At 39.7% G+C, this 25955-nt stretch overlaps 1 protein-coding gene across 2 annotated transcripts in view; it reads left to right on the top strand.

Moving 5' to 3' along the window:
- Window positions 1-25955, top strand: part of ACVR1 (activin A receptor type 1) — a 134496-nt gene that overhangs the window by 53428 nt on the left and 55113 nt on the right. For both annotated transcript variants that reach the window (XM_057551620.1, XM_057551619.1), the window contains one exon: window positions 17232-17305. In XM_057551620.1, the coding sequence (XP_057407603.1) occupies window positions 17239-17305 (67 nt within the window). In that variant the 5' untranslated portion in view covers window positions 17232-17238. The remainder of the gene's footprint in view (window positions 1-17231; window positions 17306-25955) is intronic.

The following is a 25955-nucleotide window of genomic DNA, read 5'->3' as shown; positions in this document are numbered from 1 at the left end:
AATTTTCTCCCTTCCTTTTCTCTTTTACCCACAGCTAATAATTTGGAACACACAATTTTTCACATACGAACTTTTCATAGACACACAAATTATGTGTATTAATTATGTTTAAAAATTGATGGAACGTGGCTACACATTTGGTTTTACAACTTGCTTTTTCCTTTCACTTGATATGCTTTGGATATTTTCCCTTTTAAGCAGAATCTCAATATAAGTAATGACTTCTTAGTGTTCCTTATATGGCTGTAACATAATAACAATCAGTCCTCAAGTGATGGGGTTAGCCTAAAATTTAAAGGGGGATATGGTGGGGGGAGACCTTTCACGTTAGGGAAAAGACAAAAGCCATGACTGTTGACTTTGGACTCTTAGTCATTGAGGATGTGAGTTTTTATTTTCCAAGGCAGATAATGCACAGCTTTGGGCTGTTGCCAAGGTGTCAGTTATGTCAAGTTTTCATCTTCTGGATGCCTGGAAGGAACATCTTTGGCACTAGGCTGTGTTAATATATTAGCATAGTTGTTAGTTCTGGCTACCATCCTTGGAGCACTATGAGATATTTTCATGCCCATTTAAGGTGGCATGAGGTTGAATGAGTTCTAAGAGAAAGTAATGAATAACAGGGATGGAATTAAGAGACTGACTTTATTTTGCACGTATATTTATTTGAGGGAGGAGGAAGAGATGATGGTGTTAGTTAATTGTTAACCCTGTGATTCTTAATTATGAAACAGGGTTAAAATTGTTCAGCTCAATAGCTTCCTAGTGTGGTTGACAGCGAGAATCACCAGACAAGTTTTTAGATATCTGGGGCCGATATGAATATTTGTATTGTTATTATTTTATAAAATATTTGTTTCTAGGAAGGTAATAATATAATCAATGTTTATAAGGTTTAAAAGGTACAAAAAGAGTGAAAAATAAGTCTCCCTTCTCCCTCTGTCTCCCAGTTACCCTTCCTGGAGACAACAATTGTTACCAATCTCTTATATATTCTTTCAGAGATTTCAGGCATATACCAGCAATAATCTAATGATTATTGCAATTTCTCTTTTTTTTTTTTACCCAAATGAAAAAGCATTCCACTTAGAGATGGGCTGGAATTTATTTAACCAGTACTATGTTGATGACCATATAGATCATTTCCAGTTTTATTATCATGAACAAGGCTGTAGGGAATAACCTTGTACATATATCATTTTAAACATGTTTGTGAACGTATCTATAGGATCCATTTCTAATAGTGGAATTGCTGGGTCAAAGGATATGCACATTTTAATTATGGTAGAAATATTGCCAAATTGCTCTGTTCATAGAGCTTGCAAAGTTTTAGATTTCACCAGCAATGGATGAAAACCCTGCTTCCTCATACCCTTGCCAATCACAGTATAATTGTCAAACTGATAATTTCTTCTCTGCCAAACCTATAGGTGAAAAATGACAGTTTAATGGAGCTTTAATTTGCATTTTTTCTTATTTTGATTGACATTGAGCATCTTTTCATAAGTTTAAAGGCCATTTGTATTTCCGGTTCTGTTCCCTCTATGTTAGTGTCCTTTGTCTATTTTCCTGTTGGGTTATTGATCTTTTTATTATCAGTTCACAGGAGCTCCTATGCATTAACAAATTAGCACCCCGCCCCCTTCTCTCCTTGTGATGTGTGATATTTTACTTGGTCATTTGTGTAAAAATAATTATTTTGCAGTGTAGATTATTTAAAATTTTGTATACTTAAATTTACCAATTCATTCAACAAATATTTATTGAATGCCTCTTATTCATTAAGCACTTATTCTAGGCAGTAGGTTATACAATAGTGAAGAAAATAGATCCCAGTTCTTGCTCCATGGAACTTACATCCTAGTGGAAGAGACAGTAGATAAAAGACGTTTAAAAATATTAGTTAGGGCTTCCCTGGTGGCGCAGTGGTTGAGAATCCGCCTGCCAATGCAGGGGACACGGGTTCGAGTCCTGGTCCGGGAGGATCCCACAAGCCGCGGAGCAACTAGGCCCGTGAGCCACAATTGCTGAGCCTGCGCATCTGGAGCCTGTGCTCCGCAACAAGAGAGGCCGCGATAATGAGAGGCCCGCGCACCGCGATGAAGAGTGGCCCCCACTTGCCGCAAGTAGAGAGAAAGCCCTCGCACAGAAACGAAGACCCAACACAGCCATAAATAAATAAATAAAGATTTAAAAAAAAAAAATTAGTTATAGAGGGAATTCCCTGGCGGTCCAGTGGTTAGGATTCGGCGCTTTCACTGCTGGGGCCCGGGTTCAATCCCTGGTCGGGGAACTGAGATCCCACAAGCCACGCAGCACCAACCCCCCCCCCCCGGCTCCCACCGCCTCCCCAAAATATTTATAGAGATAAATATATAATCAACCCTTCTGTGGCTTCAGGACTTTGTATGACAGTTAAAAGACCTTTTCCATTCTTAGAGTTAAAAACTTATCTTTCCTTGTAGTGTCATGTGGTTCTTTTTTTAGGCTTAAATCTTTGATCCATCTGGAATGTTAGGTATGAATCCAACTTAATTTTTCTCTAGGTGCTCTATTAATTAGGGTAAGGCTGAGTTGCTGTAACCAAGGGACCGAAATATGCTATGGTTCAAAGAACAGAGGAGTTGACCTTTTTCTTCACTTAACAGTTCCAGTGTGAGCAAAGCAAGTCAGCAGAACTGCCCGTATCCACTGGTCATTGAGAGTCAGGTTCCTTCTGTCCTGTGGCTCTAGGAATTGTCACTGTAGTTATCTGCATGGTCATAGCTGGGTTGCTACCATAGCTGGGTTCCCTCCATGTGAAGGACGAAGGAGAAAGTTCAGGGCAAGAGATCACATGTCACTTCCTGCTCCCATTGGTGAGAACGTAGTCTTGTGGGCACATCTGGCTGTGAGGGAGTGTGCAGAATGCAGTCCGTGCTGGTCAGCATGTGCCCAAGAAGAAGTGAAGAAGGAATTTTAGTGGAAAATAAGCAGTCTCTGTCCCATTGGCTAGTCATTCCAATTTTACTGAATAGTCCCAAATTTTCTCTTTTGATTTCCTTTGTATTATAAATTCCCATGTACATTGTGGTCTATTTCTGGGATATCCATTTAGTTTAATTGATCTCTTTGCCTGTGTGTGTAGTAGGATCACACTCTTTTTCTTAAACTCTTGGAGCTTAATCCTTTTTTGTCTCTTTTGTAGGGGTAGTTCCATTTTACTGAATTTTCATATTTATTTTAAGTTCCCTTTTACAGAACTTTAAAGTTTCATTTTACAGAATTTTCATATTTATTTGTGTGGGGGGGGTTTGTAAAAAAATATATGGACTTCAAAATTATCATATGTAGTCACCACTCCCTCCCCGCTAAGAAGCAAACCTGTTAGTATGATTATTGGGATTGTGTTAAATGTCTAGATAAGTTTTGTGAGGGAGGTTTCACATCTTTATGGTGTTAATTTTTCTCATTTGGTGATAATGTTGCACAGCGTTTGGGAAACATTGACCTGGACTCTCCAATCTTTTGATATCCTTGACCCGTGAAACTTATGTAATTGAAGTAGGAGAGAGGAAGGACCAACTTATCATAAGATGCTGTGTTACTTTTTTAGTTTAATACTTGATTTCTGATAATGACTAGGTAAGTGAAGCCTATTTCTCTATTAAAAATTAATAAACTTGTAACTTGAAAAAACAGTTTTCCTGTCTGAAGGTAAAAAATAGTTGACATTTCAGAAGGTTATTATATAAACTTATTTGTAACACAAACCTGGGCAAATTTTTTGCATATATGTATGATATGCAATGCTGTTACTTCCTCTGAGTGTGTGTGTGTGTGTGTGTGTTTGTGTTAGTCTGCACCTTTTTTTGAACAACACACATTCCTCTTTAGTCTTCTCCTTTTTACCTTTTTATTGTAAAGTAAAACACAGATACAGATATCACACAAAATATACATAGCTTAGTTAATTTTTATAAGGTAAATATTTTTTGTGACCACCACACAGGTAAAGAGAATATTAGCGGCCTCCCTAGAGCCCCTTGGCATGTCCTGTGCCTGTCATGGTTCCTCTCTCTCTCCAGAGGTAACCACTTTCCTGACTTCTATAGTAATTGCTTCATTGCCTTTCTGTATGGTCTTATCACCTGCCTGTGCATATCTAGCCACTGTAGTTTAGTCTTGCACATCTTTTTACGTCTTTGAAGTCTCTTAAACCTCAGGTTCCCCCTCCAGCCCTTTCCTCTTCTTACAGTTTACCTGTTGAAGAACCCAGCCATTCGACCTCTAATTTCCAACTGGCTGGATTTGGTGATTGCATACTCATGGTTCAATTCAACTTGTTCTCTTTCTTTTAGTGGGAAATGGTAGTTTAACCCCACAGTCTGGGTATCCGGAATGCTCACTGCTACTGGGTAGGTCATTGTTTCTAGGCCTTTTTAGTGGACAGAGGAAATATGTATGTATAAAATACTCAGTGAGTTCATACTGTTGCTTCCAATTCAAATTCAGTTTATGTGGTTCTTACTTAACCTTTTCTGAATTACATCTCTAACTCCCTTATTCCACGCAGAAAATTTAGTTTCTCCAGAACAGTAGGGAACAATAGTATTTGAATAGGCCATAGTTAGGCATTTGCTGTCTTCCACACGTTACACACAGTATTCTCCACACCGCCACAATCCCAACACCGCACCACTAGTGATGGTAACTGAAAGGCGAGAAAAACAATTCTCTCTTTGTGTGCTATCCCCATTCTCCTCACAGTTTTCAGGGGGAGGAGTGGGGGATGTTGTTGAAAACTGGGCAAATTTAAACACTGATTAGCTTTTCGATGATATTTGGAGGAGGAATACTTTTAATTTTGTTAGATGAGGTGTTGGCTTTATAGTTATGTTTAGAAAAAGTCCTTATCTGTTAAAGAATTTGTGGGTGAAATGATGTGAGTTCTGGGATTCTCATTAAAATACATCAGGAAGAAAATGGGCAGAATAGAGGAAATAAGATTTCTTATTTTTGGAACTGAGTGGTAGGCTGTGGCTTATTTTTGAAACTGGGAGGTCAAAAATAGGGTTTATTATCCTTTTTCTCAACGTAACTTGAAATGCCTGTTATGCAAAATTTTTTTAAATTAATTTTATAAACAGTGAAAACATGAGGACATACGATAGGGAAAGAAGGTGATAAGGAAGGAATAGTCAGGGAAGGGGAAAATGAGTAAAGAATCCTAACCGGGTGGTTCCGTTTGGCTCAGTGGCCTTGAAGCTGGGTAGCATCTTGAATGAGAAGAAGGGAGGGCTGAGATGTGAGGCCTCAAGGGAAACCAGCGTTTAAGATATGAGTGGCAGAAGAGGAAACTCCCACCCAAGGAAGCTGAGCAGATCCAACCCATAAAAGTAAAGATAGCAGAGAGATGGAGCCTCTGAATCCCAGCTAGGGAAGACCCTAGGGAATGGACCAGTTGATGCCACCCTCAGCATTCTCAGCACCACCCAAATTGCCGGGGGACTGGGGGATTCCTAGGCCTCATCTCAGGTCAATCAAATACAAATCTTGGTGGGTGAGGCTTCAGAGTCTGACTTCTGAGGAAGCTCCCCTGTGAATCTGACAGATAAGGTCAGGTTACAAAGAGTTAGAACCTTAGCCAGAGGCATTTTGGTGATGGACCCGATGGAGAGGGGAGATGTGGAAGGAGCTTTGTAGAGTGCTCTTTCTAGAAAGTTTTCTGCGAGGGTATGAAGAGGGTAGATATGGGAGGACTTGGGGCCGAGGGAGGTGGTGGTTGCTGAAATAGTGGTTGCTTATAATAATGTAAGAGAGGTTTGCCTGTAAATGTGGAGGATGTGAATGGTTCCTTATGCAGGATGATGGCTGAGTGGTCAGGCCAAGCATGAGGTTAGGCCACCCCGCCCCCCCCCCCCCCCCGCCCCAGTACCAGGTAGGTTATTTTTTTGCCCAGCACTTGAGTTTTGATGGTTTGGGGAAAGCTTGAAAATGGTCATCATGAATTAGATGTTCTTTCTATTTGTTAATATTTGGAATTACACATTCAAGGAGGAGAGGTGCTCAAGTCTTTGCAGAGGTACCTCTGCTTCTCAAGTTCTGACTGGGCCTTTGGGCCCATCCCTGAGGAAGAAGGAAGGAGTGGGGTTTTCATGGCTGACATTGGCCCTTTTTTCTTATTCAGCGCTCTTCCTGCTCCTCTTTTTTTTTTTTTTTTAATACATATATTTATTTATTTATTTATCTTTGGCTGTGTTGGGTCTTCGTTTCTGTGCGAGGGCTTTCTCTAGTTGCGGCAAGTGGGGGCCACTCTTCATCGCGGTGCGCGGGCCTCTCACTATCGCGGCCTCTCTTGTTGCGGAGCACAGGCTCCAGACGCGCAAGCTCAGTAGTTGTGGCTCACGGGCCTAGTTGCTCCGCGGCATGTGGGATCTTCCCAGACCAGGGCTCGAACCCGTGTCCCCTGCATCGGCAGGCAGATTCTCAACCACTGCGCCACCAGGGAAGCCCCCTGCTCCTCTTCACACTCTGTTTTCTCTTTTTTGGTTTCCGTTTCTTCGTGTTCAGGCGACACTCTTAGACGTGTAGAACCTCCAGGAGGGGTTGCCTGGTACAGGGCGGTGCTTTCCGGTTACCTGCTTTGGGACCGACTGTTGGAGGGATCCCTGCACCTCTGCATTTCCTAATGTCTGACTTCGAAGGTTGTGGGGAGAGCACTGAGGTGAGTGCCCTGTTCCTCCTGTTTTTCTCTGCCTCCAGGTCTTTGTTCTTCATAACAGGTTGGGTTCATCATTTCTACCCTGTAGGCTTTCTACTTCTGTGTACTCGGGAGCATCTTCTGTCTCCTGGATTTCGTTTCTTTCTCCCCACTTAGTAGAGTGCATTTATTTTTACTTTCAACATGCCATTAATTTCTAATTTAGGTCAATTGAGCGTTTTGATTTTTTTTTTTAAATAAATTTATCTTATTTTTCTTGTCTGTGTTGGGTCTTCGTTGCTGCGCGAGGGCTTTCTCTACTTGTGGCGAGCGGGGGCTACTCTTCGTTGCGGTGTGCGGGCTTCTCACTGCGGTGGTTTCTCTTGTTGCAGAGCACGGGCTCTAGGCACGCAGGCTTCAGTAGTTGTGGCTCACGGGCTTAGCTGCTCCGCGGCATGTGGGATCTTCCGGGACCAGGACTTGAACCTGTGTCCCCTGCATTGGCAGGTGGATTCTTAACTACCGCGCCACCAGGGAAGTCCGAGCGTTTTGGTTTGGGTGGGTGGTTTTTTGGTTATGAAAGTTTTCTGGTCTCTTTCTGTGTGGTATCAGAGCCTCTCCCTGTCTTATTTCCCCTCCTCCTTGTTTTCTGTTGTGGTTACTTCCATGCTAACTTGTTCCACTTGTACACTGACCCTGTGTACACGGCTCATTTTCTTTCTCATGATCATATTTATACTTTTGATGGATATATTTAAATGAACAGCTGTGCATTTGTTGAGTCATACCACAATTATCTGATTCTGCTTTAGCTGCTCCAGGGGCAAAAGCATATTTCAAGCTAAGTTGTGAGAGAATTCCGTTAATCACATTCTAACTGGGGGAGGGGAGAGGAGAAAGACCACTAAGAAAAGTCTTTTTAAAGATGAATGTTAATTAGTTGTTCAGTTATTTTAGAATAGATTGATTTGGTTGCTATTTAAGGTGTCACCTGAAGAAACTTTATAACGATGTAAATAACTATAAGGGTTTAATGATATCAGCCGGGCTAAATTCTCTGGAATTGTTGATGTGGGGATAAACTTAGTAGCTGGTTTATTTAAATAGATAAGCGGTCTTTAAAAGAGTTTCTTTCTGTGAAGACTGGTGTTCTTGACTCAGCATTCCTTGAATTCATTGGCTAAATATTTTGTTTTAAGCTTCCTGAACAGATAACGTATGATACAGAAAATGTTACAACTTTCTTTTTCTTCAAATCTATTAATTGCTAATTGTAACCTCTGATTGAGTCTTTGGCTTCCATCAGCCGGATCTATTTTTCTCTTGACACTTCCTCAGGGTTCTTTCTGAAGGTTATTAATAGGCATGGAAGCATGGCTTTCCAAATAGCGTCAATAACTGTTAGGAGACTAGTGGGGGGCAGAGTGGGGGGAGATAATATGTCAATTCCTGACTCCTAGGAGATGTATTTTCCAGCTACAGAAGCTGTCTCAGAGGTCACTGGGGATGGCTCTGGGCAGATCAGCTGGTGTCTGCAACTAGAGATCCAAGCAGTCCTATCCAAATGGGATATTGTCCACCAGGGAGTTGTCTGGTATACCCAGAGTCTGCCAGCCGTCTTTTTGTTTGGCTGCTTCTCTTGGATGACACCCTTGAAAACTGAAATCCAGGTTACAAATGATATCTTTTAATTTATCTCCAATACCTGGTTGCAGCTGTATTACATTGAGGATGAGGACCAGCCCTCTCCCCCAGTCATTTCCTTGCCAGCCTGTAAAAAATTCCTTAAACCTCACTCTCCGTGACAGGTGTCACGCAGCGTTAAGTGCTCTGAAGAAGACGGCAGGGCACTATGGGGTGAGCGTGGGGAGGTCTGAGGCAGGAAGGGGCTTGAGTGTGTGTGGGGTATGGATGAGAAGGGCTCTGGTCAGGCTGGTGTATAAAGGGTGGTTTTTCTCACCTCCACAGAAATCTGCTCTAGTGCCTCCCCTTTTAAAAAGAGAGAGAGGGAAATATACCTCCTTGGTGCTGACGTCTTTTTTATTTAATTTCCCCCCCACCCTTCAAATTATTAACGCGTTAGTCACATTAGCCTTAGAATTGGGACAGTTGTGTCAGATGGCAGTGCCTGAGACACCATTTGTCTGGTAACAGGAGGGATAGGTAGGGTCTGCACTCTTAGGCTAAATGGGAAACTGCAGGCAGTGAGAAATGCAGCAGAGGGCCGAGAAGGCATCCAACTGAGGGCTTTGGGAGGAGGTGGGATTTTAGATGGACTTCACAGTTACTCATCTAAGAGTTTCACTGGTGGAGTGCAGTTGGCGGTGAGGGTAGGGGGAATAACAGGCTCCTTTCTACCAGTAGGTTAAAAAAAAAAAAAAAAAAAAGAAAGTCCCAGTTTGTAAACTGGAGGGAGAGGAGCCCTGAGCTGCCTAAGAGAATAGAACAAAACAGCTGGGAGATGATGGGTCCTATCAGTTGAAACAAAGAGGAGAGCCATGGCTATTTGATACAGAGGGAATGAGGTGGAAAACGAGGGACAGTTTCCGTGTAGTCAAGCACATCAAAATAAAACCGAGACTTGAGATACCAGTAAGGCATGCCGTGGGTGATCAAAACATTGGAATCTCAGAAGCTTAGCTAAGTTATTATCTTTATATTTGGTAGGGGTGTAGCAAAGTCAGTTTTGTCCTGTATACAATTAAAATAAGTCTACTGGGGTTTCTTTGGTTCTTACATGGTAGCTTATCCTTTTACTTATTTTCATTCACTTAAGCCTCATGTACCTACCGTTGCCTTTTTTTTTTTTTTTTTTTTAAACCAGATTATATTATTCTTTTCCTGGCCTTTCCAAACCAAATCTTGGGTCCATCTGTCACAGCTGGAATGTTTGTAGTGTAACTCTTTCAGTCAAAACCCTTTCTTTCCTGAAATAATCTGTAATTATTTCCTCTAACTACAGGATGAACTGATCCAGGGGCTGGATTTCAGTTCTATAGGACTTGTCCAAGAAGCTATTTGTATTCATCTATCTTGAAAGATCAAATTACATGCTAATATTCTGAAAGTAACACCCCACCAGAAACCCTCCCGCAGCAGTGAAGTCTATATAAAACCAAGCCCTGGCAACTTGCACATTGCCAGTTGAGACAGAGTGGGGTGTTAAAAATATTTCACAGGTCATTTGTGAACTGGAGAAAAGACCCTGACTTAACTTATATGGTATGATGCTTTGGTTTAGCCTTTCTTTGCAGCTATAACTGACAGCCCATGTCTCTCTCCACCCTTTCCAAAGGCCCAGGTAGTTTGGAGCAAGCTGTCCTTGGGTTCTCTCTCTGCTTGTTGAGCATAGAAGAGACATAACTATTGTCACATAATGGCTGATTTTTGTCCCCCTTGGAGGTGGTGGTTGTAAGTATACCTTCCCTCAAGATTGTATGTTTAGAGTCTGTCTTGCTGGATCTAATTTGCCCCCCAAATGTGCCCGACTTAATGCTAATTTCTGTTTTTATTTTATGATGCGTCACAAGAGAACCGAAGAATGGGGATGGGAGGGAGGAGGTAGCAACCACTTGTGTACTAGCAACGTGGCTTGTCTTTCCTTTCACATCAAGATTTTTTTTTTTTCCCCCCAGGGGCAGGGGAGATAATCTGAGGTTACAGGGTGTATGAAATTAATTTTGAGCTTAGAGAAATGGAAAGAGGGCATGATTGAAAGGTAGCCCAAATAACCATGAGTAAAGATTGTTTTCTGAGAGGAAAATCAAGATGGGTAAAGCGCACGTGTTGAAGCTTGGATAAAATGTTAAGGAAGACTATGGTTAGTTCCATAGTTTAGGAAGCTAAACTGTGGCTGGCTGGTTTAATGAAGGTTGTGAGCGTTTGGTAATTAGGACCTGAACTCTGGTCACATGGCTTTGGGTTTGACTTTGTGTGCTTGAGCAAGGTACTTCTACCTACCCATTTTCTTATCTGTAAACTGGGATTAATATGAGTATTTATTTCAGAGTGTTTTGGGGAGAGGTTGAAAGAGATAATATATAGGATCCCTAAGCACAGTGCCTGGCTGCTTAAGTAAGTGGCACTACTGTTACTGTAATAATGATGTGCTGTTGACAGATAACTAAGGGAAAGCAGAATCACTCTACTTCTTTTCTGCTTTGCCTCTACCTTTTATATTAAAGAGAAAGATTTTTTTTTCTTATGGAAGGCATAGCATAGGCCGTATAAAAGAGACATAAAGAAAAAAACTGTCCTGGAACACTTGTGATAGTCCTCACCAACGGTGAGTGAGCGACTTCACGTGGATGGTGAAAAAGTCATTCAAAATAGGGATGGGTGAACGTACAATCCATCTTTCAAGATTCTTTCTAACTTGGAGAGTGTTAGAAGTTGAATTGAGAAGAGTATCAGGAAAGTCCCTATTGAACGAGTAGGTGCTCAGTAGATTATGTGTTGAACAAATGGACAAACCAAATGAGTCTAGGCCACCAGGCCAGACAAATGAACATTTTGTAGAGTTTTCTGATGGGAAAGAATCTCAGGGTTCATCTTACAGCTTTGCTTTCATCCTCAGCATACAGATAACAAGTTGTTTGCTGTTCATAAGTTTAGGTTTTAGAAATATCTTTTATTCTTATAGTAGATTATCAACTAGATTGCTTAATATGAGTTCTAAAGGTTGAATATAGAAGTGCATTATACTCCTGGTTATTCTGTGACTGACATCAAAATGCTTTGTGATTTTTGGGGGAATGTATTGCAGTATATCTGTGGCTTTATCCAGCTGTAAAACTGTGATGAGTGAAAGAAGTGCCAAACTTGGTCTCAAGCCCACATGTGTTAAAAATTGAGCTAAACGCCAGCTCCCTAACTGGATGTCAGTCTGATCTATAAATGGAGTTTGAAAAGTACCATAGGATTTGGAAAGCAGCTCTGTTTTGCCCTGGTGGTATGCCTGTTTGTAGTACAATATCATGGGACTGTTCTATCTCCCAAGTGAATAGTCCTGAGACACTGTAAAAGATGGCACTGATTTAAAGAGGGTACCTTAGTTAAGACCCTAGGTCCCTAACCTTTTTCTGCATAGCTCTTTGCCTTGTGTCTGAAATATTAAGATCAGTTACCAGGGCTAGAGGGCCTTATCCAAGAACAGAAAGGAGGTGGTATATACTGGGGCAAAAATTTGTACTCCAAACGCTTCAGATAATATTCTGTAACCCGCAGTAGCCTATGAGTTTTTGCAGTCAGGGATTTTGGCCTTAGAATATTGCAAAAGGATTAGGTTGGACCTAAAGGAGATGGACGCTGGAGTACCTTCTGATCACAGTTTTATGTCTCATTTAAAAAATATTTCGTTGTGCACATAAAGTATTATTCCTACATGAAATAGATATCTAATGCCTTCTCCCTTGACCACTAGACTTATTGTTGACTTCCTTGATGTTAGAGAGTTTAAAGAGATTTCTAAACCTGTGGAGCTGTAACATTTTTGTCAAGTATCGAGCCAATGCTCAGCCTGAAATATCTGGTACCATCTGGTTACCTGGTATGGTAGAAGGACTGATCATTTAAGAGTAAGCCAGTGCTTCTCCAAGCATGGTCTGAGATCCTCTGGAGTTTCCAGGACTTTCTCAGGGGTTCCACAAGGTCCTTCTTCCAGTCACATATACGTCTTCATGTATGAAGTTGGATTCTCCTTTCTTCAGCTGATACAACATGTCGTTCCAGATTGAATGCAGAATCATATATGAGAATCCAGTTGCCTTCTACTAAGCCAAACATTATAGAGATTTGCAAAAATGCAAAGTGATGCCACTTTCCTCATTACACCTTTTTGTGGGGGAAAATACAGTTCTTTTTTTAATTTAGAAAAAATAGGGTAATATGTTTATTGTTATTTCAAAACAAATACAGTATTTAAAACATTCTCCATTTTAATTTCTAATAGAGTAAATATTGGTAGAAATAACTTACATAGACAAGTTCCTTAGAGTCCTCAATAATTTTCAAGAGTATAAAGAGATTCTGAGACCAAAAATTTTAAAAACTACTGGAGTAAAGCATCCCTGAACTATTGAATTATTGCCTCTCTCTTTTCCCACTACCCGTTCATCTTTTTGGCCAGCCCACATCTGAAACTCCTTAGCCAAAAATACTTGAGCACAAGGGAGTTGAAAACTACTTCTAAAGACAATGTTTCCTTTTTAGTATATTTAAAAATTCGAAATAGATCCTTGGGGCTTCAAGTTGGGACTTCAGCATATTGATGTTCTTTATATGTAAAATATGATCAGGAAATTTATTCCAGAACATTCTCCTCTCTACATTTCTTTTCCCTTTAGTTTTGAAAGTACCATTTTTAATAGCTGAATTAACTGGTCAGCAGAGACACTCCAGACACTGAACAGAATGGCAACCAGTAAATGCTGCTGACATTTTTTCCCAAAGATCTTTGGCAGATTTTGAGCTATCTATCTATAAACAGCAGATTAGTTTGGAAGCCTGAATTTATAACTCCTTTTTTTCCCCGTTTTCCATTTAGGAGCCTAAATTATTGTTTTAATTTTGCTTGCACAATAATAATCAATTAAAAGGTGTTCAGGGGCATGGGCTTTTGTTGGCTTTGTGACAGGAAAAATTGTCAATGGTGATTGTCTTTTAGAATTATTTTTTAAAATAGTGAAAGAATTCTTGATTTTGGAGCTTGAAACGTGTTAACTGCTGATTTTTATTATTACCTGAACTAGATTCTAGAGATTAAAGTTAACAGAGTTGATAAATGTCTTAATCCTGCTATTCCTTTGCAGGTGTGTATGTGCTTTTGTGTTACGGGCGGTAGGGGGGCAGGTAACTTCTAATTCTTTGGAAATTAAAGTTAAATTGAGCCGATTAATTCAGGGAGAATTTGAATTCAACGAGTATTAAATGTGCACCTACTTGGCTCTAGTAGCGATGAACAAAATAGACTATAGATTTTACTAACATGAAGTTTACAGTCTAGTGAGGGAGACATATGTTCAAAAGCACACACTCAAATATGAATATGTAATTATTAATTATGATAAGTGCTATAAATAAAAATTAACAAAGTGGTATATGAGAGTGTAATGAGGGCATATGAGGGTTTAGGCAAGCTTCTAGAAGGAAGTGACATTTAAGTTGAGGCTTGAAGGTTGAATAGGAATTTGGCAGGTTGGGTCCTGAAAGAAGGGCTCAATCACTGGGAACTTCATATATACAGAGGTCCAGAGATAGGCAGGGAGCTGGCTAGTTGGTGTGCCTGGGAGAACGGGGTGGAGAGGGGCCTTGACAACAGCGAATGTAGGGAGGTGAGTAGGGGGCTTACTAGGGCTTACCATGTTTTACCCAGGTTCTGGCCAGGGGCTATCTCTCCAGCCTTCTTGGGTTTTCTCTCCTTATAACTCTTCTCTCTAGGCTCTCTATGTCCTAGCCTGGTGTTTTTTTCACATGTGAAATATGCCTTAAGTCCTCAGGAAACACCAAGCTTCCCCTGGCCACAGGACCCCTGTAGAAGCCGAGAAGCTGTGCCTTTTTCCTTAAATGCCCTCCTGTGTCCACCACAGAGTGCTCCCCACCCCAACACAAACGCGTGCACACACACACACACACACACACACACACACACACACACACACACAAGAGCTCACATACTCTTATCCTTTTTGTAGTACCTCCTACTCACCTTTCTGGTTCCTATTTATATATAATCTACCCAGGGAAGCTCCTCCACCCTCCAAAAAATCTTAAATTGTTTTGTTAGCAGTCTTATTTAACCATGTTTCTTCCTAACACTTAATCCAGTTTTTAATTGTGCAGTCTTTTGGATGATTATTTGACTACCACCATAGATAGATTGTGTAAGTTCCATAATAGTAAGGACCATGTTTGTATATCTTTATCATTCTAAGTTTCTAATTTCTAGTACATAGCAGGCTCTCAATAGTTGTTGAGGGAAGGGAGGGAGGGAGGGAGGAAGGAAGGAAGGAAAGGAAGGAAGGAAGGAGGGAGGGAAGGAAGGAAGGAGGGAAGGAAGGAAGGAAGGAAGGAAGGAAGGAAGGAAGGAAGGAAGGAAGGAAGGACTGGGAATTCAAAGATAAGACTGAGATATAGTTCAATACTTTTCAAAGGCTTTTAATGATATATCCCATCAGTTAAAAAGTTTTTTGAGTGTGTACCCTCAATATGTATGTTGCTTATAAGTTTTATATAAAGTTAAACTATGTGTTATCAGACATACATAAAATAGAAATTTTAAAAAGATTTAAGATGAAATATTTGAGGTATGGCTAACGGTAATGACATTGTATTATTGACGAAAATCTCAAGCTACTCAGGATAATGTTTATTGTTTATGATACTGGTTGCAAATCAGTTTTTAATGTATTTTTAAATTCTGAATTTGGTGAGCCTGCTTCATGTCACAGTGAACTGAATGTTAATTGCTTTTCTTTAAACTGATTAACAAAGAACCACTAGGAATAGCCATTATCAGTTTCACCATTTTCTTACTCTTCTCTGGTACTTTCATTAATAACATATTCAATCTGTAGTTTCTTTAATGGATTTAGAACCCTTGCAATTTGGGGAGGGCTCATTTCATTATATCTAGCCATTACAACCTGTAATTCCACTTCAGTAAACCCTCAAGAGTATAGCACATGGCTGTATTCTATAAGCAAACAATGTCCACTCTTTCACATTGTGTAACTCCCACTTCTTCTGCAAGATACCTCTTGTAGTAGACTGTCATAAGGGGCTGAGACAGAGACCAAATAAAGGATCAAGTTATTTATCACTCTGTTAGATTAAATCAGTTTTTATAAGATACAAGTTTTAGTATTTTCATCCCATAATTTAATGCATTGTCTTGTGTGGCTCTTGGATGTGTGCACCCCTTTTAGGGGCAAGTAGGCTAGTGCTGGAGATTGACATAGACAGATGATTGATTAGGAGTGGTGTTAGACCAGTGCTGGGGGGTTGAAATCACTGCTGATGGAGAGGTGTTGCACCAAGCATCTGCCTTTTGAGCTAGATCGTGAATGACAGGAAGAGGGAGTTGGGTAGGAGAGAGGTGGAGGGGGAGGCTCAAGGCATCTGGGGTGGAGGGAACCAACAGTGTGTTTCTGTTCAAAGGCACAGAGATGAGATGGTGATGCAGGGGTCAGTATCTGCTTATGAGGGTTCCAGGGTGAAGTGAGGCATTTGCATTTATATCAAACAAGGGCTTGCTCTAGAAAAGATCTATGTGAACATGGAAATAATAGTAATAATAACAACAGCAACAGGAGAAAGGGAGTCACTCAAGTTCCATGTGCTTTTAAAAATGTAAAAGGAAGGTCCATTAAACTCTCCTTTACCCCCTTCCCTCACCTTGCTGTTAGAGAAGGGTTAGTCTGAAATATAGTTGTGGACAAATTGAAGTGAGGGATGGTAAGATAGAATAGAGGTGCAGGGAATGAACAGTCAGACTACTAACCAAAAAACTGATTTTAAGAAGATGAGTCAGAAGGTGTCCATTCCAAACAGCTTAGATAGCAGTGGGCTTTTGCTCTTTTCTTTGAAGCTCTAAGAGTAAGATAGCACATGAACCTATTCACTAAAGAACTTTACCCGTTTTCTCTCTGTTTTACCATCCAGAAAATTGCAACTAGTTCAAGGTTTAATTTTTTAAAATTATTCTTTGTAATAAAGAATTAGTATAGCCAAACTGTCATCATATTTCCAAAATTTTATAGGAATTATTCAGATGGAAAAGTTCCTTTTTGTAACCCCTTGACTCAGAACATTGAGCTTCTACCAGTGTAGTTTTAGGGCAATATCAACTTAAAATTTATATCAAGTATCTTATTTTCTCTCTGTTATAGTTTCATATATTAAGATTTTATATGATTTCTTCATATCTTGATTGTGTCTATGCTTTGTTAAATTTGAGGTTAATGTAAGAATACATTGCTTTGCCATAGATGAGGGATAAGTTACAGTTTTGTGTTTTGTTTTATTTTTTTTTCTTTTTTGGGGCTGTATGATGATGTAGGTTGCTTCACCTCTAATCCTTTTAAAGGAAGGCTCAAACATAGTAATTTGGTTTGGATTATTCAGTCACTTAATCTTTAACATCGTGTTAGAACAGTCTATTCGTGCTTCTTAGAGTTTTTAACTCGGTGCCAATTTTGCATTCAGTGGCATAAAATAAAATTCAAACCAAAAGTCCTTTAGGAATGCCTGGCCTTATAGCTGAGAATTTTTCATGTCCCTTTTGAGTTCTTTGTAAGTGGGTAGACTCAGAGAAAGTTGCCTCAGAGTGGCCACCGGTAGGAGGTAAATCTGATTAACTCTTTAAGATGATTTATTTAGATCCATGTAAAGGGTATATGTTTAAATGTACTAAGAAATAAGGCAACATATGTGAGGGGGATTTGTAAGAAAGGCCTTGAACGGCAGTTTGAAGATGGTATGCTTAATTTAATTTGTCATCCTACAGTTAAATTTTTTTGTTTTACTGATATCTCTTTTTTTCCCTCCACAGTTGTACAATGGTAGATGGAGTGATGATTCTTCCTGTGCTAATGATGATTGCTTTCCCTTCCCCTAGTATGGAAGGTAAGTGGCTCACAACTGTTTGGGGTAGGATGAGTATACTGTGTATTGTTTGGCTTACTGTAAACTAGTTTGTTCTTAAGCCTATCAGACTTAGCAATCCTCCCCTCCCCCCATTTTTAAGACTTTATTTTTTTAAAGCTGTTTTTTAGGTTCACAGCAAAATTGAGAGGAAGATACAGAGATTTCTCATATACCCCCTGCCCCGACACATGTATAGCCTCCCCCATTATCAACATCCCCCCCCACCAAAGTGGTACATTTGTTATAATTGATGAACCTACATTGACACATCATAATCACCCCAGTCCGTAATTTACATTAGGGTTCACTCTTGGTGATGTGCATCCTGTGGGTTTGGACAAATGTATAATGACATGTATCCATCATTATAGTATCATACAGAGTATTTCACTGCCCTAAAAGTCCTCTGAGCTCCACCTATTCCTCTCTCTCCACCTCTGCAACCCCTGCCAACCACTGATTCTTTTACCGCCTCCATAGTTTTACCTTTTCCAGAATGTCATGTAGTTGGATTCATACAGTATATAGCCTTTTCGTATTGGCTTCTTTCACTTAGTATTTTGCATTTAAGGTTCCTTCGTGTCTCTTCATGGCTTAATAGTTCATTTCTTTTTAGTGCTGAGTAATGTTTCATTGTCTGGATGTACCACAGTTTATTTATCCATTCACCTATTGAAGGCCATCTTGATTGCTTCCAATTTTTGGTAATTATGAATAAAGCTGCTATAAACATCCATGTGCAGGTTTTTGTATAGATATAAGTTTTCAGCTCCTTTGGGTAGACACCAAGGATTGTGATTGCTGGATTGTATGGTAGAGTATGTTTAGTTCTGTTAGAAACTGCTAAGCTGTCTTCCAAAGCGGCTGTTCGTTTTGCATTCCCACTAGCAATGCATGAGAGTTCCTAGCGTTCCACATCCTCACCAGCATGTGGTGTTATCAGTGTTCTGGATTTTGGCTGTTCTTATAGGTATGTGGTGGTGTCTCATTGTTTTAATTTGCATTTCCCTGATGATGTATGATGTGGAGCATCTTTTCATGTGCTTATTTGCCATCTGTATATCTTTATTGAGGTGTCTTTAAGGTCTTTGGCCCATTTTTTATTTGGGCTGTTTGTTTTCTTATTGTTGAGTTTTCAGAGTTCTTGGTATATTTTGGATAACAGTCCTTTATCAGATATGTCTTTTGCATATATTTTCTCCCAGTCTGTGGTTTGTCTTGTCATTCTTTTGACATTATCTTTCACAGAGCAGAAGTTTTAATTTTAATGGAATCCAGCTTATTAATTATTTTTTTCATGGATCATGCCTCTAAAAAGTTATTGCCATACTCAGTGAGGTAATCTAGGTTTTCTCCTATGTTACCTAATAGGAGTTTTATAGTGTTGTGTTGTACATTTAGGTCTGTGATCTGTTAATTGAATAATTTTTATGAAGGGTATAAGATCTGTGTCTAGATTTCTTTTTTCTTTGCACGTGAACATCCCCTTTTTATACATATTTGATAATGTCCCTTGATTTTCTTGGAGTGCAACTTATACACACCATACCTTTCTTATGAACATAAATTTTAAAAATTCAATATAATTCGCTATCTGAAATGAAGAGAAAATTCTCTGAAAATAATATGTAATGAAATATGTCATATAATTAAAATAGTATGTATAGACAAATGTAATATAATCTAGTGTAGTTGGGCATGAGTACACTAGAAGATGTAATGAAGTAACAAATGTTTGTATAAAAATATATACCTCTACACACACACACACACACACGCACACATATAATAATCTTTGATGTCTTAGAAAACAGAAAACATATTGGTACTAGTGTATTGTATCGGTGACTTAATTATCACAAGTGATCTTGCCTGCAGTGCTTGAATTTTCTGACTTGGTAAACAAATTTTGGTAGAATCCCAACAAAACAGAGAACTGTTTGTCCCTTGATTTACACAGTGGTTGTATTTTGAGAAAATTTCGTATACATTAAGACAGTGTAAGACATACTTTGTATTTTTATGTATAAAAGAGTTAGGTATTAGGTTCAATTAATTATACAGAGGTTTTCGTGTAAATGAATGCTTAGTGGGTGGGCCAGTGAGAACCTGAAGGGGCACAGGGTAACTCGTAGTTGTGTGGGATCACACAGGCATTTTAGGGCCTAACTCATTCTCACTATCCTCCCTTCTCCCCATTTGCAAAAAGCTACTTAGGGATGGCACTGCCTCTGTGGAGTCCACAAGAGATAATCAAGAGAAAAAGAAAATAAAAATTGCCTATAATTCCCTGCACTTACATGTAATTGCTTTTAGCATGTTGGTGTAAATCTGTCTAGATGTGTAAACAAACTCTTATTTTACTGTGCATTGAGCAGTTTGCACTTTATTTTATAAGGGTTGCTCCATGAGGAGTGGTGCTTACGGTGTGAATCTCAGCCTTGTTGTGATCAGATGGGCCAGTAAGACTAATCCCCCTCTTACAGGCTCTTGGGGGTACAGTGATCAGTTTTGTTTTGTTTTGTTTTGTTTTTTAATGAACTACTGCCCATGGAGTCATTTCACACTACAGTTTGATTTTTGAGTTCCATATTTTAAATTTATTTATTTATTTATTTATTTTTATTTTTGGCTCTGTTGGGTCTTCGTTTCTGTGAGGGCTTTCTCTAGTTGCGGCAAGCGGGGGCCACTCTTCATCGCGGTGCGCGGGCCTCTCACTATCGCGGCCTCTCTTGTTGCAGAGCACAGGCTCCAGACGCGCAGGCTCAGTAGTTGTGGCTCAAGGGCCTAGTTGCTCCGTGGCATGTGGGATCTTCCCAGACCAGGGCTCGAACCCGTGTCCCCTGCATTAGCAGGCAGGCTCTCAACCCCTGCGCCACCAGGGAAGCCCCAGTGATCAGTTTTATACACTTGATAAGTTTCCAAGGAGGCATATATAAGTTAATGTAGCCAACACTGTGGAAAAATCAGTGCTTGATATACTAGAAATCTATTTTGTTATATATTAGGTGTATAATTTTTGATCTGTTCCTCCCTCCTTCCCATGTTCGTTGACATGTATTATAGTCAGGGAGCCACTAGCCACATATTGAGCACTCAAAGTGCAGCTGATACAAGCCGAGATATGCTTTAAGTGTAAAGTACACACTGGGTTTTGAAGACAATAAAAAGTGTGAATTTTATCTGTTCCTTTTTACTACTATGAAAATTTACAATTATATGAAGGAGCTTACGTTAAGTTTCTATTAAAAAACGCTATCGTCAACCACTTTAGGTATCCATAGTCTATATTCTTCTCTAAGCAGTGTTGTTTGATACAGTCCAATAATATTGCAATCATTTTAATTAGTACCAAAAAGATATGAAATAAGGATCCTGCGTGGCAAGTTTTTTTTTTTTTTTTTTTAAGATTTTTTTTTTTTTTTTTTTAATGAGGATCTTGAATCAGATGCATATGTTTGATTGATTGATTGATTGATTTTTTTTGGCTGTGTTGGGTCTTCGTTTCTGTGCGAGGGCTTTCTCCAGTTGTGGCAAGCAGGGGCCACTCTTCATCGCGATGCGCGGGCCTCTCACCGTCGCAGCCTCTCTCGTTGCGGAGCACAGGCTCCAGACGCGCAGGCTCAGCAGTTGTGGCTCACGGGCCCAGCCGCTCTGCGGCATGTGGGATCTTCCCAGGCCAGGGCTCGAACCCGTGTCCCCTGCATTAGCAGGCAGATTCTCAACCACTGTGCCACCAGGGAAGCCCCGTGGCAAGTTTAAAGGAGTAGGAGGTGTTTAACCAGAAGAGAGGTTGGGTCCTAGGTTGAAAGAATTACTAAGAAGAAATGGGCTGGGAATATTTGGTGGGTTAATAGTAGTTCTCATCTGAGCGGTTAATTTTATCCCCCAAGGGACACTTGACAATGTCTGGAGACATAATAGGCAAGTTGCTAGGATTTTTCCTCTTTTTAGTTGCTACATAATATGATCAGTAAAAAAATAAGTAAATAAAGAATGCTGTGACATGAAGTCCCTCCAAATTCTGTGTGCTTCCCTAGGTACAGTAGCAGTTCTGTGTGGTCGGACAATCCTTCAGGTTGCCTGTGCTGTCCTGGTGGACTCTTGGTGTGGGCACGGTAGAAAAAAAAAAAGAGTGGAAGAGAAATTGAGGTGGAAATGTAATATGAATAGAGAAGGAGAAGCGGAGAAAGAATGGGGAAAGAGGAGGTGAAAAGGGCATTTATGGAACAATGTTAGCAACGCAGCCATTGGTTGTTTTTTCCTGCTTTAAGCTCTTAAGCTGCCCAAAGGATCCAGCAAATGACCTCTTAATGCCAGAGTGAAGATCTGTAATGAAACAAGTTAGTCTGGCTGAAATGGAAATGGATGCCACTAAGGTTTTGCTATTGAATATAACACCAGCACTAGGATGTTTACAGATATGGAAAAGAACACATCATCCTTTCGTTGTGATAGCTTTGTTTTTTTTTTAAAAAACAATATCCAGTGAGTGCTACAACCTAGAGTACTCTGATCTTAATAGCGGTGGCCTTAGTCTTGTCTTCCCTCAATGACTCAACTCCTAGTTAACTATCAATAGCATATTCTGTGAAAAGACTCTTTGTTTTTGCATATTTACTAGAAAAATGTTTTTTAAAAAAACCACTGAGAACTAATTGTAATATACTCAACATTTAGTCATAAAGCAAATGTCGAGTACAAAATACTTAACCAAAAGAGGTAAATAATAGGGAAAATAACTAAAAACTTTATATTAGCCTCATAGATTGTCTAGTGCAGGGCTTTAGACTACCAAGTTTTTTGTTTGTTTTTTTGTTTTAATTTATTTATTTATTACTTTGGCTGCGTTGGGTCTTCATTGCTGCTCACGGGCTTTCTCTAGTTGCGGCGAGCAGGGGCTACTCTTCCTTGCAGTGCGCGGGCTTCTCATTGTGGTGGCTTCTCTTGTTGTGGAGCACGGGCTCTAGGTGCACGGGCTTCAGTAGTTGTGGCACGTGGGCTCTAGAGCTCAGGCTCAGTAGTTGTGGCGCACGGGCTTAGTTGCTCCGCGGCATGTGGGATCTTCCTGGACCAGGGCTCGAACCCGTGTCCCCTGCATTGGCCGATGGGTTCTTAACCACTGCGCCACCAGGGAAGCCCTAGACTACCAAGTTTAAAAGGAAACAGACCCAGGTTTCATGTTTGCAGAGCAGCTATGGCACCTTATTAATTGGGCTTCAGTGGCGCTAATGGCATTCTTGGTGCATAAATAAAGTCATAGAGATTTTGTTCTAATATATTTTGTTGGGTATTGCACTCCTCGTAGTCTATTAAAAACAAACAAAAAACCAGAAAGCTTCTTTCCCTTTGTCTCCCCAATTACTCCCAGATGTCTTTTAAATATTGATTAGATACAGTGTTAACATGTCAAATAAGAAGTCCCAAAGAGTACTTTTGGCAGAGTTTGACTAGTATGAGTGTACTTTAGAACATTTCTCAATTTCTGTGGAATTCTAAATGCTCTGGGGCCAAAAAGACCCAGTAAGTTTGGAAAATACTGCTTACTAGAACTATCTCTTTGATGATTTATAGGTAATATTTATTGAGTGGTTAATATGTGCCCAATGTTGGGCTGTTTTATGTTCATTATTTCCCATAATCCTCATCATTACCCTAATGAGATAGGTTAGTGGGGATGTGCTTTTGAATTGGTTAAAACTCTTGCTTAAGGTTATACAGCCAACAAAAGGTGTGTTATACTTTGAGGATTGGTATTCAAGAGTTTCAGTCATTATCAGTCTTCTTCAGAATTTTGTATTTTTTTGTACCCTAAATTAGCTACATCCACATTCATATTACATCTGGTACATCTAGAATCCAGCTCAGTCCAGTCCGTTTGACAGGCTGAGGTGAGAGCTTCCAATGGCAAATGATGAATCCCTTTTACCTGGGTTTGTGTTTTTTATTTCTCTCTCATACTAATATTCATTTTTCATGTTCATTATATATACAACTCCAGCTGCAGGAAGATTTTTATTTGCTCTCACGGAGAAGAGCACTTGAGCCCTAATTACCCGTATATCCTTCCTTTTCCTTCCCATTAATAAGACTAATCATGCTCTAATACTGCTATTATGCCACCCGGGAGAAGTCCATTTTTGTTCCAGAACCTGCTTGTTTGGTTTTACCTTTGTCCCTGTGAGCATTTGCAGGGACGACCATGACACAAATAACTTAAAGTGGAATACTGCTTCTTCAAAAATATTTCAAAGCTAAGATGACCCACATTTTATTAAATTTGCAAGCCATAGTTAGATTTTATTGCAGCAAGGAAGGCTGGACTTCTGCAGAGTTTCGTTGCAAGAGATTTTGGCCTGTCTTAGAGAAGAGAGAAGATTGCTAAGTACTAAATTATTTTGTGGGTTGACTTGATTCTAGTATTTCCAAAGCCATCACTACTCAGACTTTCCAGCCCAGTTACCCAATGAGAGAAGGAAGGAGATCACTTCAATAGACTTTTTGTTAGGGTCCACAAAGGTGCCCCTCTTTGCCACTGGGGGTGAAGAATAGAATAAGCCTTTCTTTGAATTTCTCATTATTGAGAATTCAGGAAGTTCGTGAAGGGGTGAATGAATGTAAGAGAAATGTCTCAGTATTAAATTTGTTGCTCTCATTTCTCATTACTATAATTTATCCCTTTTGTTCAGAATCAAATCTTTTTCATTGACACATCATCATGTGAGAGATTTGTTGGGGAGAGAGATGAGATGTACTGAGCTCTTGGCCACTATGAGGACCTAAAATGTAAATATCAGGTGAAGCTGTACACTTTTAAGATACTGCTTCTTTATTGTCACATTTTCTCACCTAACAGAATGAGTATATTATTGATGCAAGGTGAGCTGTGACAAAGCTTCCTTTCAGCTTTTCCTTTCTGGGGAATGTTTGTTTCAGCTGTGGGTAGTTAAACTAAAGCCACATCCAATTTTTTTTTTCCCAGTGAACATTATAAAATGTTCATATTCAGTGCATTTATATGAGAGGAGTTAGTGGTAGGGTGTGGAGAGGACTCTAAAAATTCAATCAGAGTCAAATATTGAACGGATGGGAAAACAAATCCAAGGCCCTAGCTCATTAAATGGTTTCCTTGTGGTCAACAGTGAGTGGGCAGTGCAATAGCTTCTCAGCTTCTGTTTTATAAAGAGCGGTCTCAAGGGGGAGAGGGTGGATGCCATCTCCTCTTTATGGAAAAACTGGCGAAGCAGGAGATTTGTAGGGGTGGCATGTGTGCTACTTTTGCTCTTGAAAAGTAAACACCAAGGAAAACAAAACATTTAAAAATTAATTTGTAGACTCAAGACGTAGAAAACAAACTTATGGTTACCAAAGGGGAAAGGGGGTGAGGGAGCGATAAATTAGGAGTGTGGGATTAGCAGATACAAACTACTATATATAAAATAGATAAACAACAAGGTCCTACTGTATAGCACAGGGAAATATATTCAATATCCTATAATAAACCATAATAGAAAAAGAATATGAAAAAGAATATGATGTATGTATAACTGAATCACTTTGCTCGATACCGGAAACTAACACAACATTGTAAATCAACTATACTTCAATAAAAAGTTTTAAAAATTAATTTGTAATTCCCAAACATTACCAACTGTCCTCCAGAACTTCCCTCTGTAGCCCAGCATGACCTCAGGCAAGCTTCCATAGATAATGGTTGTATGAAATAGTCATAATTACTCAGAACTCATGTCGGTTCCAAGATAGTGTAAGACACAGGGCAGGGCAGCCTTCAAAATTTTCACTGTGACTCACAGTAAGAAACATTTTAGAGTTAGACCCAGTGCATCTACATTTAGAAACATTTTGGAGTATGACCCGCATGCATCTGAAAAGAAAATTTCATGAAAGAGTGATTACTCTTACTATGCTAATGTACTCCTGCTTCTTCTCTTTTTTATTCTATTCAGTTTTATTTCATTTAGAAAGAAAGAAAGAAACCTTGTCTTGAACCACTAAATCAATTTCGCTACCCACAAATGGGTCATAACCCACAGTTTAAGAAAGACACCTCCAGTCTGCTCCCAAGAGCTCGCTGCTGGGAAGTCCTGGCTGCCCTCAGGTGAAAGCTCTGACAGCTAACCCAGATCGTCTCCAGCAAAGCTGGCCCAGACCTTTAAAAAATTTATTTATTTATTTATATATTTATTTTTGCGACTTCATGTAGCCTGACCATCCTCTCTCTGCAAGCCAGTGATTTGACAGGAAGAGGGAAGTTTACATATGTGCCTTCTCAGCCGTGGTCATAACACTGGAACAGCTGCTGCCTGATTCTAATCAGCTGAATCTGAGCTCTGCAGAGCTGGGTGTTTCCTAGATCCACAGTAATGCTGCATCTAATTCTTTGTTATGGGTTAGAGGGGAACATGGACTTTCTGAGGATATGTATATTTGGGGCATGTGGGAAGGAGAGAAGGAATAGGAGGCAGAATGAGAAATTCCTCTTGGAAGGGGGTGGTGAAATTCACCTTAAAGCAAGAACAAAAACCTCTGCTTATATATATATATTTTTTAATTAATTAATTAATTTATTTATTTATTTTTGGCTGTGTTGGGTCTTCGTTTCTGTGTG

This window comes from Balaenoptera acutorostrata, chromosome 8, assembly GCF_949987535.1.
Source record: "Balaenoptera acutorostrata chromosome 8, mBalAcu1.1, whole genome shotgun sequence".
Taxonomy (NCBI): Eukaryota; Metazoa; Chordata; class Mammalia; order Artiodactyla; family Balaenopteridae; genus Balaenoptera; species Balaenoptera acutorostrata.
Note: the sequence above shows the minus strand (reverse complement) of the source record. Positions and strands in the feature narration are given on the sequence as shown.